General features: G+C 41.0%; 1 protein-coding gene across 1 annotated transcript in view; it reads right to left on the bottom strand.

Moving 5' to 3' along the window:
• The window catches only part of LOC118399947 (metabotropic glutamate receptor 4-like), a 236,878-nt gene that overhangs the window by 72,572 nt on the left and 151,464 nt on the right, over positions 1-12,842 (bottom strand). The window contains exons 4-5 of the mRNA XM_035796185.2: positions 11,883-12,037; positions 10,510-10,650 (exon numbers count right to left, since the gene is read on the bottom strand). Coding sequence (XP_035652078.1) covers positions 10,510-10,650; positions 11,883-12,037 — 296 coding nt within the window. The remainder of the gene's footprint in view (positions 1-10,509; positions 10,651-11,882; positions 12,038-12,842) is intronic.

The following is a 12,842-nucleotide window of genomic DNA, read 5'->3' as shown; positions in this document are numbered from 1 at the left end:
CAGCTTTGGAAGTCATGGGGGCTCCATGACACAGGGAGATCTCGGTTGAATGACCCATCTTGAAGCCAGACTGGTTAGGGTCAAGAGGATTGTTCTGAGAGAGATCACGAGAGAGTTAGTCAGAGAGAGCGTGCTCGAGTGTTTTGGAATGAAAAGAAGGGATACCGGTCTGACGTTTTTGACGTCTGAGGTGTCGCTTGTTGGTTTCTTGAGGAAGGAAGAGACTGTCCATCTTGAAGTCAGAGGGAATGCAGAATGTGGTCAGGGATGAGTTGATGAGGGAAGTGAGAAATGGTCTCCAGAGAAAGAGGTCAAAGCCTGGAGTAGTTCTGTGTCAGTGGAACGACTGGACTCAAAAGGCTGAGTGAATGAGGAGCGGATGTCATCAATCATCTTTTCAAAGTGGTTGACAAAGTTGTCCTCTAGAAGGAGGAGGAAGGGAGAGGATGTGGAGGATTACGGAGGGAGTAGAAGGTGGCAAAGAGTTTCCCAGCGTTGGAGGCAAAGGCAAGAAGGTGGCTTTAACTGTGGATACAGAAGAATATAGGTTAGAGAGGGAGTGGAATGTTGATAGGTCCTTCAGAAATGTATTCTGAGCTAAATTATGAATGCAACATGTATCATGTTGGTCCCATGTTTCATGAGCTGAAATGAAAGATCCCGGAAATGTTCCGTACGCACATAAAGCTTATTTCTCTCAAATGTTGTGCACAAATTTCTTGACAAAATAGCATTTTATCGATGGCAATTTGAATGCACAGAAACGCTGTGATGAGATCGAGGCCAGTTGTTGTGGCATTCATCAGCCTCCATCACCTCATGTTTCAGCATGACAATGCACGACCCCGTGTCGCAAGGATCTGTACACAATGCCTGGTAGCCGAAAATTGGCCAGTTCTTCCATGGCCTGAATACTCACCTGACATGTCAACCATTGAGCATGTTTGGGAGGCTTTGGATCGAGGTGTACGACAACGTGTTCCAGTTCAATATCAATATCCAGCAACTTCGCACAGCATATAAGAGGAGTGGGACAACATTCCACAGGCCACAATCAACTCTATGCGAAGGAGATGTGTTGCACAGTGTGAGGCTATTGGTGGTCACACCAGATACGGACTGGTTTTCTGACCTACTTTTATTTTTTTCTATCTGTGACTAACATGGTTGGGGAGTAATAGATTACAACAAAAAAAAACATTAACTGTAATCCATTATATTACCAGAAAAAAAAATTGTAATCAGTTTACAGGTGCTTTTGAGAAACTAGATGTTATATCGAGGATTACTTTTATATTCAAAGGCAGTCCTTTGTGGGCATTCAGATGTTATGAATTTTTTTTTTTGACACGTCTTAGTTTTCTCAATGACATTCGAATTAGTCAGGAACCAAATTTTTATTTATTTTTTTATTTCACCTTTATTTAACCAGGTAGGCAAGTTGAGAACAAGTTCTCATTTAGAATTGCGACCTGACCAAGATAAAGCAAAGCAGTTCGACACATACAACAACACAAAGTTACACATGGAGTAAAACAAACATACAGTCAATAATACAGTAGAAAAATGAGGTGAGATAAGGGAGGTAAAGGCAAAAAAAAGGCCATGGTGGCAAAGTAAATACAATATAGCAAGTAAAACACTAGAATGGTAGATTTGCAGTGGAAGAATGAGCAAGGTAGAGATAGAAATAATGGGGTGCAAAGGAGCAAAATAAATCAATAAATAAATACAGTAGGGGGAGAGGTAGTTGTTTGGGCTAAATTATAGATGGGCTATGTACAGATGCAGTAATCTGTGAGCTGCTCTGACAGCTGGTGCTTAAAGCTAGTGAGGGAGATGTCAGTGTTTCCAGTTGCAGAGATTTTTGTTGTTCGTTCCAGTCATTGGCAGCAGAGAACTGGAAGGAGAGGAAGATTTGGTTTTGGGGGTGACCAGAGAGATATACCTGCTGGAGCGCTTGCTAAAGGTGGGTGCTGCTATGGTGACCAGCAAGCTGAGATAAGGGGGGACTTTACCTAGCAGGGTCTTGTAGATGACATGGAGCCAGTGGGTTTGGCGACGAGTATGAAGCGAGGGCCAGCCAATGAGAGCGTACAGGTTGCAGTGGTAGGTAGTATATGGTTGCAGTATATGGTTGCAGTGGTGGGTAGTATATGGGGCTTTGGTGACAAAACGGATGGCACTGTGATAGACTGCATCCAATTTATTGAGTAGGGTATTGGAGGCTATTTTGTAAATGACATCGCCGAAGTCGAGGATCGATAGGATGGTCAGTTTTACAAGGGTATGTTTGGCAGCATGAGTGAAGGGTGCTTTGTTGCGAAATAGGAAGCCAATTTTAGATTTGACTTTGGATTGGAGATGTTTGCACTGTGCTAACAAACCTCCAAATGAGCTTCAATGCCTTACAACACTCCTTCTGTGGCCTCCAAGTGCTTTTAAATGCTAGTAAAACTAAGTGCATGCTCCTCAACCGATTGCTGCCAGCACCCTCCCGCCCGACTAGCATCACTACTCTGGACGGTTCTGACTTAGAATATGTGGATAACTACAAATACCTAGGTGTCTGGTTAGACTGTAAACTCTCCTTCCAGACTCACATTAAGCATCATCAATCCAAAAATAAATCTAGAATCAGCTTCCTATTTCACAACAACTTTACTCATACGGCCAAACATACCCTCGTAAAACTGACTATCCTTGACTTTGGCGATGCCTCCAACACTCTACTCAGCAAACTGGATGTAGTCTACCACAGTGCCATCCGTTTTGTCACCAAAGCCTCATATACTACCCATCACTGCGATCTGTATGCTCTCATTGGCTGGCCCTCACTACATATTCGCCGCCAAACCCACTGGCTCCAGGTCATCTACAAGCCTTTACTAGGTAAAGCCCCGCCATATCTCAGCTCACTGGACACCATAGCAACACCCACCCGTAGCATGTGCTCCACCAGGTATACTTCACTGGTCATCCCCAAAGCCAACACTTACTTTGGCCGCCTTTCCTTACAGTTCTCTGCTGCCAATGACTGGAACGAATTGCAGAAATCACTGAAGCTGGAGTCTTATATCTCCTTCTCTAACTTTAAACATCTGCTGTCAGAGCAGTTTACCGATCACTGTACCTGTACACAGCCAATCTGTAAATAGCCCACCCAACTACCTCATCCCCATACTTATCCTCTTGCTCTTTTTCACCCCAGTATCTCTACTTGCACATCATCATCTGCACATCTATCACTCCATTGTTAATGCTAAATTTGAATTTAGCCTCTATGGTCTATTTATTGCCTTACCTCCCTACTCTTCTACATTTGCACACACTGTACATAGATTGTTCTAATGTGTTATTGACTGTATGGTTGTTTATGTGTAACTCTGTGTTGTTGTTTTTGTCACACTGCTTTGCTTTATCTTGGCCAGGTCGCAGTTGTAAATGAGATCTTGTTCTCAATTGGCCAACCTGATAAAATAAATGTGAAATTTAAAAAAATACAAAATGTATATAAAAAAAAGTCTGACCACAAGTCAGAGACCACTATGATGACACACCAAACATTGGTCCTTCTGTGGCTCAGTTGGTAGAGCATGGCGCTTGTATCGCCAGGGTAGTGGGTTCGATTCCCGGGACCACCCATACGTAGAATGTATGCACACATGACTGTAAGTCGCTTTGGATAAAAGCGTCAGCTAAATGGCATTTATTATTATTATTATTATTATTAGATGGTTCGCGGGAAAAGAGCAGGAAAAGGCTTTTGTAGGATAGAGTCAAAGCTATGTCTTCCAAAAGATTATCCAACTTGAGTAAATGCTTGGGAGGTAAGGATGACAACTGTGGTGTAGTCTACGGCGATACAGATATCACGTATTATTGATATCTACACTGCTGCTCTCTCATTTCGCTACTTGCGCCTTTGTGGTTGTTGTGGATGGCTGTTCACCATTGAACCCAATAATGGTTGAATTCAAGAAGTTTAAGCTGCCTATCAATAATTGTTTTTGAAACCAATTGACAGCCAGTGAAAAATGCGCTCTTGCAGCAACTGCATATTGCGGATCCCAGTTTATGGAATAAAAGTGGGGCTTTTATTGCTCAATCTAATTCATGCTGATAAAATAAAATAAAAAAAACCCACATAGGCATAATGGACACATGCTCAAACTCGCACACTTGTAATAGACTTGAAGGGGCAATCTGTAGTTGCTATATCCATTTCTGGACTTATAAATTATATATACAGTGCATTCGGAAAGTATTCAGACCCCTTGAACTTTTTCATATTTTTACAGACTTATTCAAAAATGTATTTAAAAAAATTACCTAATCAAACTACACACAATATCCCATAATGAATAACTATTTTTTTTGTACATTTTTGCAAATGTATAAAAATCCCACCGGAAATCACATTTACATAAGTATTCAGACCCTTTACTCTGTGCTTTGTTGATGCACCTTTGGCAGCGATTACAGAATCAATTCTTCTTGGGTATGACACTACAAGTTTGGCAGATCCTCTCAAGCTCTGTCAGGTTGAATGTGGAGCGTCGCTGCACAGCTATTTTCAGGTCTCTCCAGAGATGTTCAATCTGGTTCAAGTCTGGGCTCTGGCTTGGCCACTCAAGGACATTCAGTGACTTGTCCCAAAGCCACTCTTGCGTTGTATTAGCTGTGTGATTAGGGACATCATCCTGTTGGAAGGTGAACCTTTGCCCCAGCCAGGGGTCCTGAGCACTCTGGAGCAGGTTTTTATCAAGGATATCTCTGTACTTAGCTCCATTCAACTTTCCACTGGATCCTGACTAGTTTCCCAGTGCCTGCCGGTGAAAAGCATCCCCACGGCATGATGTTGTCACCACCATGCTTCAACGTAGGTGCCAGGTTTCCTCCAGATGTGACGCTTGGCATTCAGGCCAAAGAGTTAAACCTTGGTTTCATCAGACCAGAGAATCTTGTTGTTCATGGTCTAAGAGTCTTTAGGTGCCTTTTGGCAAACTCCAAGCGGGCTGTCATGTGCCTTTTACTGGGGATTGGCTTCCGTCTGGCCACTGTACCATAAAGGCCTGATTGGTGGAGTGATGCAAAAAAGGTTATTCTGGAATGTTCTGCCATCTCTACAGAGGATCTCTGGAGCTCTGTCAGAGTGACAGCACCTACCTGACCAAGTGCCTTCTCACCTGATTGGTCAGGGAAGTCCGGGAAGAATCTTGGTGGTTCCAAACTTCTTCAATTTAAAAATGATTGGGGCCACTGTGTTATTGGGGACCTTAAATGCTGCAGAAATGTGTTGGTACCCTTCCCCAGATCTGTGCTTTGACACAATCCTGTCTCGGAGCTCTATGGACAATTCCTTCGACCTCATGGATTGGATTTTGCTCTGACATGCACTGTCAACTGTGGGACCTTATTTAGACAGGTGTGTGCCTTTCCAAATCATGTCCAATCAATTGGATTTATGATTAGTGGACTCCAATCACCTCAAGGATAATTAACGGAAACAGGATGCACCTGAGCTAAATTTCGAGTCTCATAGCAAAGGGTTTGAATACTTACGTAAGTAAGGTATTTCTGTTTTTATTTCGAAATAATTTGTAAAAATGTCTAAACCTGTTTTCACTTTGTCATTGTGGGGTATTGTGTGTGTGTGTGTGTGTGTGTGTGTGTGTGTGTATATATATATATATATATATCCATTAATTCTTGAAGAATATTACTTATAAATGCCTCATGAGCTTAGTTAAACTGTCACACTCCAAGAGAACCCAAAATATAAGCTTGTTTTTCTCCAATGTTTGTAAACATTGTAAATGTAAACAAATGCGGTATACCCTCATAACATGGTTAAAACAGTAATTTTGATATCATGTGTGTCAGTACTTGCATTCATAACTCTGTCTATTAATCTGAGAGTGGTTACTTTTCTCCAGGCTCATCCCTCGGGGTGACCGTTTTGTTACATTTACATTACATTTAATCTGTGGATTTGCCCTTTAAACAGCTGCATATTATCAACATGTTACTGTCAGCAACAAAAAGGTAAACAATCGGCTGACAGTGCTGTCGTGACGTTGTATTGGTTAATGTGACGACTGTTGCTCATAGAATAATAACAAGTTTTAATTACGTGATTAACTGAATCAAGCAATTATTAACTCATTAACCTGGGGCACCATGGGAAAACTAGTTTTTATTGAGTTTCTATTTCCCAAATTAACTCAAAGAATATCGATTTTACAACAGCCGCTAATTAACCAGTTGCATCTATCAGTCTCATAATATGATCGTCGTGTATAGCCCTTGAATCTGCACCACACCAATCTTAATTGAATATTTATTTACTAAAAAGCTAAAATGATGATAAAAGATACACATAGACAAAACACATTATAGGCTATTGATTAGAACTTCGTATAACAGGCCAACACACAATGGGAATTTCAGAAGAGAGAGACAAAGTACACGAGAAATATACATTTGGGTGAATTTGTCAGCTATGCTATTCAAACCCTAGCCTTGCCTCAAACTGCCGCCCTTATGAGTCAGAATATATAATGATGTAATTACGTGGGAGGTACGTGGGATCTCCGGGGATTCTCTGGGTGGACCGTTCCGTTGTTCGATGACGCACATCTCCTGCGCACCTCGTTGCTCGTCCTCCCTGTGTCCGTGTCCTTTGTGGCTTAGGAGTCTGTTACCTCAACCCTTTCTCTGGAAGGGGTCTTCTGAGAACAGACAACTCTGTAGCTCAGAGCTCACAGCATAGGAATGAAACCCTTTAGATACCACGATTCGATGGGAGATGGAGGCTAGATGGTTCGACTTGAATTCACCCGCTTAGACACAGCTACTCATCCATAGCTTGGGTAGAAAAGGATTTCTTTGTCCTCAAACTTGCGTTGCATTCTGGGTTGTTTGACTTTTCATACCCTGCTGCAGCTGGGGTCACGTAGTCTTGTCGTAAATTCTATTCTCACAGGTTTTATACCCTTGGGTCAGAAGTGGACGTAACCGCCTTTAGGGCAATTCTCTAATGAGGCAAGGCTAGATTTTCTCAAATTCCATTTTAGACAACTAACTTAACATTTCATCTTCCCCAAAACATCATCTTTGATTTGGATGTTTTCCATACAACGTACAATGTGTAAACATCAAACATATATTAGGAAAACCCTTCACATTACAATGTTTTCGTAATAATGTAATCTATTGACGTTTAATAACAGGACAAAAATGACATACATTTTCATAGACCACCTATCATCATGACCACCATTGTGGCTGACGGAAACCATTGTTCCAAAGTCCCTTTATTTCATGTTTAATGTTCTGATGTTGGTTCTCCATAGTGACAGGACAAAGGAATTTGTCTGTGGCCTGAGATTTACAAGGGCTGTGGGGCCATAAACCCCCCCACGTCTTCAGACCCAGTACAGATCAGGGTTGGGTTATTAAAAAATATCAGAAAATGTTAATCCCATTCAATCCATTATTAAAAATGGAAAGAATATGGCACCACAACAAACCTGCCAAGAGAGGGCCGCCCAAACATCTTTGGTGTTCGCCAAAAGGCATATGGAAGAAGGTACTCTGGTCAGATGACACTAAAATTGAGCTTTTTGGTCATCAAGGAAAACGCTATGTCTGGCACAAACCCAACACCTCTCATCACCCCGAGAACACCATCCCTACAGTGAAGCGTGGTGGTGGCAGCATTATGCTGTGGAGATGTTTTTGATCGGCAGGTACTGGTGGATGGTGTTAAATACAGGGAAATTCTTGAGGGGAAACTTGTTTCAGTCTTCCAGAGATTTGAGTCTGGGACGAGGGTTCACCTTCCAGCAGTACAAGGACCCTAAGAAAACTGCTAAAGCAACTCTCGAGTGGTTTAAGGGGAAACATTTAAATGTCTTGGAATGGCCTAGTCAAAGCCCAGACCTCAATCCAATTGAGAATCTGTAGTATGACTTAAAGATTGATTTACACAAGCAGAACCCATCCAACTTGAAGGAGCTGGAGCAGTTTTGCCTTGAAGAATGGGCATAAATCCCAGTAGCGTGATGTGTCAAGCTAATAGACACACACCCCAAGAGACTTGCAGCTGTAATTGCTGCAAAAGGTGGCTCTACAAAGTATTGACTTTGGGGGGTGAATTGTTTGTCGTATTTCTTGTTTGTTTCACATCTTCAAAGTGGTAGGTCTGTTGTGTAAATCAAATGATACAACCCCCCAGCGCCAAAAAAAAACAAACATTTTAATTCCAGGTTGTAAGGCAACAAAATAAGAAAAATGCCAAGAGGGGTGAATACTTTCGCAAGGCCTTTGCCCTCCCAGTCATGTGAAATCCATAGATTAGAGCGTAATACATTTGTTTTAATTGACTGATTTCCTTTTATGAACTGTTACTCAGTAAAATGATTGCATGAATATTTTTGTTCAGTATACATTTTTTTTATTTAGCAGATGTTCTTTTCCATGCAACATACAGTAATGACTGCATACATTTTTGCATACTGGTCCCCTGTGAGAAATGAACCCACAACACTGGCATTGCAAGGATCAATACCAATTCTCTACCAACTGAGCAACACAGGACATTATTACAAGGTAGTGCTACTGTATCTAGCAGAATAGTGAGGCAGACAAGCGATCGCTAACTAACTGTAAGCAATTTTAGCTAGCTGGATAATCATGTTGCACTAACTGTGAGGCAAAATTATTTAATTATTTAACGTTAAATTCAGAAAATCTGTTTGCTAGCAAACATGACAGTGTCTCCAACAATGCTTACTTTTTCACATTGCATGTCATCTCCCATTTCCAAGCGTATTGTTCCATTTTAAAGAAAAGACCGGGCAGGCTTCCAAATGTCTTGTTTTGTACCCCATGTGAGTTCAAGCTTTTAGATTGGCGAAGGCTTCAGCCACAAAGAGCAATATGGATGTCAAAGAAGTGCCAAAAAAATTATATTCAGGCACATATGATTCACCTCCTCACACAAACATATCTTTTGAGTTGTTGCCACATTAGTCCAGAGCAGCTGTGTCAGAATGCATTGAAACCAATCTATCTCAGTGTGTAACGATCATGCATGGTTGAGTTGATGAGTCAATGAGCTGATGATGTCTCAGTCCCCCAACACTTCCTCCTCCAGGTCCCATTTCTCCAACCTCTACTCAGATCATTCAGCGCATTGCTAACTTGTCATCATATGAGTCAATTATTTTGTGGGTAGCTATAGACATATAGCTATATCCTGACAGAGTTTTTTTCTTCTCCCAGATTGGTCATTCACACAGAGCTAGTTAATCCATGAAAGAGTGGTGCAGTAGACAGTTGCACTGAAAGGATGTGACTGGCATTAGTCTTCTGTATAGACGGACAACATTAATCTGTTTAAATCTTGACATGTCCATTTTTAATTGTGGATTTTTTTATGACTGGTGTGGGTGAAGAGAGATGGCCTCTAATCAACTTATAGTTTTCAGTTGAATGCCTTGCTGCACTCCCATTAAGACAGCAGTACTACCCTAAAGGACCTAAAACCCACACAACAGAGAACAAAGGGATGAAATTCTGCTTATTAGTGCAGCGTTCGCCAGTTTTGTAGTATATTATGAGAACTTAGTTGCAATTCTATGGCGTAGTGTGGTTAAACAAACACACTTACAAAGTATTACCATTGTTGGCTTTTATTGAAAGCCAATTCCAACATGACTATGAATTATGCTTGCTTCATGAATTCTGAGGATGTCCATTTGCTACATGCATTTTGAATGCAAGTGAATGCCTCTTATATGATTTTTGGTGTTCCGTATTTTCTAATTGTTCTTTCCACACTTTGACACAGTGATGGCTATTATTGCACCACCATGACGGCATGTTTCCCACATGAGAAAATCAAACAATTTGACAACTGCAATAGCAACAGGCTCCATTTAATTTTAAACCAATAGGTAATTAACGAGACAATATTTTCATTGTGAAATTAACTGTTTCAAACCATCAATATACTACTGGCCTGCACGTCTTCTCTCATGTACAGATAGATTCTTAGAACAGCTAGAGATGTCTTTAGCTCCAAGTCCAGATTGAAAGGCTCGAGTGAATTTGTGATGATCAAACAATCTCCAGCACACGAAGACAGAACACTCCGGGACACAGCTGGATAGCATATGGCAGTGAGCCTGGAGGTGGAGATGTTTAACCATGCAGACCTGCTATTACATCGTTCTGTTGCCATCTGGGAGAACAGTCTACTCAGCAGAAACACATGGCTCTCGTAATACCTCATCACATGGAGATACATTTTGAATCCAGCTAATGTTGTACCTCTCTAGCTTTAGCTGGTGTACACACTTTAGCCATGTGCCAAAGCTGTTATATTCTAAGATAAGGACAGGCTTTCACTGTCCTTACCTGTGAAACATAACACTTTTCCAATGGTAGTTAAGATCAGTAAAGCTGCAATGGTGTGAAAGGAAAGGAGAATTATCTTACTTGTGCATTTCTTGAGCCCGGAACCTTTCTTCAAAGCGTGTCGGCTCAGCTTGCAGGCGAAGTTGTTCTCCCAGAACTCAGCAAACCAGATATTTCTCCTGTTGTTCTCCAGTGTGCGGCTGATGAAGTAACGATCAAACCCTGGAAGAGATTGATCAGATTGTCATTGAAGTGCACTGGCTCTGGCAACAGTGTCAGTGCTAACATGGGTATTGACATGTGGGGGAATGTAGTGACATGCTCTGTAATTATGCTTTTGGGTAACTCTTAAACAACATTTTCTGACAGGGTGAGCATTGCTTTAACAGTGAATGTATTGATAATGGCTGATTCTGTTATAGACCAGAGTTTTGGCTTGGCTGGCAGACTGAGTGGGTAATGACACACACTTTTAGGGAAAAAAAAGTGCTATCTAGAACCTTAGAGTTATTCGGCCGTCCCCATAGGAGAACCCTTATTGGTTCCAGGTAAAACTCGTTTGGGTTCCATGTAGAACCATTTCTACAGAGGGTTCTACATGGAACCAAAAAGGGTTATCCTATGGAGACACCCGAATAACCCTTTTTCTAAGAGTGCGGGACAGTAAATGCCTTATCTTTTACAATAGCTTATCAGGACTTAGAAGTGTTCTGTGTTAACAGGAACAGGATCTCTTGATATTTAAAGCAGGAGTACTTAGTTGCTACAGTACACTACCAATTTCTTGACTTATAAATGTATAAACACACCCATTGATTCTTTTAAAAAAAAGAACTTATAAATGCGTTATGAGCTCAGTTCAACTGTTGTACCCCATCAGAACCCAAAATGTAAGCTTGTTTACAATCCAATGTTTCTAAACAATCCCGCTATAGCCTCAAAACATGGTTCAACTATACATTTGATATCGTGGATGGTCATTCCTTGCATCCATAGCTCTGTCTATGAATTTGAGAGTGGTTACATTTCTCCAGCCCCATTCCTCAGCTTTTTAGGAAAACAGGGGAAGGGAGTTGCAATTGTTATTGTTTCAGTTAAGGATTCTAGCTCTACCAGAGATATCTCTATGTGAAGGGGAATAGCTGCTGACACAATAACGCACTACTGATCCATGTCGAAGTTTGTAAACTAAATGTAATCTTTTCCAATATTCTGTAATATAATCTACAATGGCATGACTAATCTCAATCACTTTATCCTTGTACATTGAGCGAAAGCTACCAATGAATCAATCAATCGGACAATCTTAAATTGATCCTTGCAACCAAAAAACATTTAATTTGGTCGCCCCTACCTCCCCACAAATCAATGAATTAATCAAGCAATCAATCAACCAATTAGCCAATTACAAAGTTGATCACAGCAACCTAGAACATTTCTCTGTTCACCCTCACCTCTGATGGACTGGCGTTTGGGCAGGATGGTGACAGCTCCCTCTGCCATCTCCTCTTGGTGTAACACTGGAGATATCTTTGAGCCCCAGCTGTCTGAGCCCACCCAGATGAAATGGCCAGTCTGGTTGGCCTTCTTGGCTGCTTGGAGTAGCCGCCTGGCACAAGTGGATAAACACATTTAGCTACGAATAATGTATTTGATATTTTGGTAACACTTTCTATGAGCAATCTGTATGAGCAGTACTGCAAAATAACTGCACAATAGTCACTGATATACTGTAGTACACAGTGTTCATGATTCAACTTGAAGGTACAAACTCATTTGGATTCCATTGTATTGGTCTGGCTGGCCTGCACTATAAACAAAGTGATGTGTATGGTCTGGTGTGTTGTATACCCAGAGAAATCATCCACATTTTTTACAAACTAATGTTAACAATAGATCAATAGCAAATATTTCTCCGGGTTTTTAGTTCGTCACCTTAGTTTGCTAAAGCAAAATGATTGCACAGCGGCAGGTAACATTCACTAATGTCAGGACAACAGAGGGCTAAATGAATAAGATTATTTCCAAATGTATCCAGTGTCACTAAGATAAAGTAAGGAAGCATATGTGACCCGATTCGGGAAACTAGGCGTATGTCGCAAGTCATGACTTCACATACAAATATTTCTTCATCAAAATATGTTTTTTGGCAGAAATGCTTTCTCGAACATGTGAACTTTCATGTGCAGTAATATCAAATTTGTATGTCATCTGTAAATATAAATAAAATTCTTAAATTACGAGCATAGTTGGTTTAGACAAAGAAAAAGTCAGCAACCTCCCGCTAGCCATGATTGGCTGAGATAATGAGGGGGCTGGACATGCCGAGAGATGAGTTTGGATTGGTCGGTGTTGCATCTTGTTTCTATAAAATGAGCTGCTCGTACTGCAGCATAGATAACTGAAAATATGTT

Source organism: Oncorhynchus keta, chromosome 21 (assembly GCF_023373465.1).
Source record: "Oncorhynchus keta strain PuntledgeMale-10-30-2019 chromosome 21, Oket_V2, whole genome shotgun sequence".
Classification (NCBI taxonomy): domain Eukaryota; kingdom Metazoa; phylum Chordata; class Actinopteri; order Salmoniformes; family Salmonidae; genus Oncorhynchus; species Oncorhynchus keta.
Note: the sequence above shows the minus strand (reverse complement) of the source record. Positions and strands in the feature narration are given on the sequence as shown.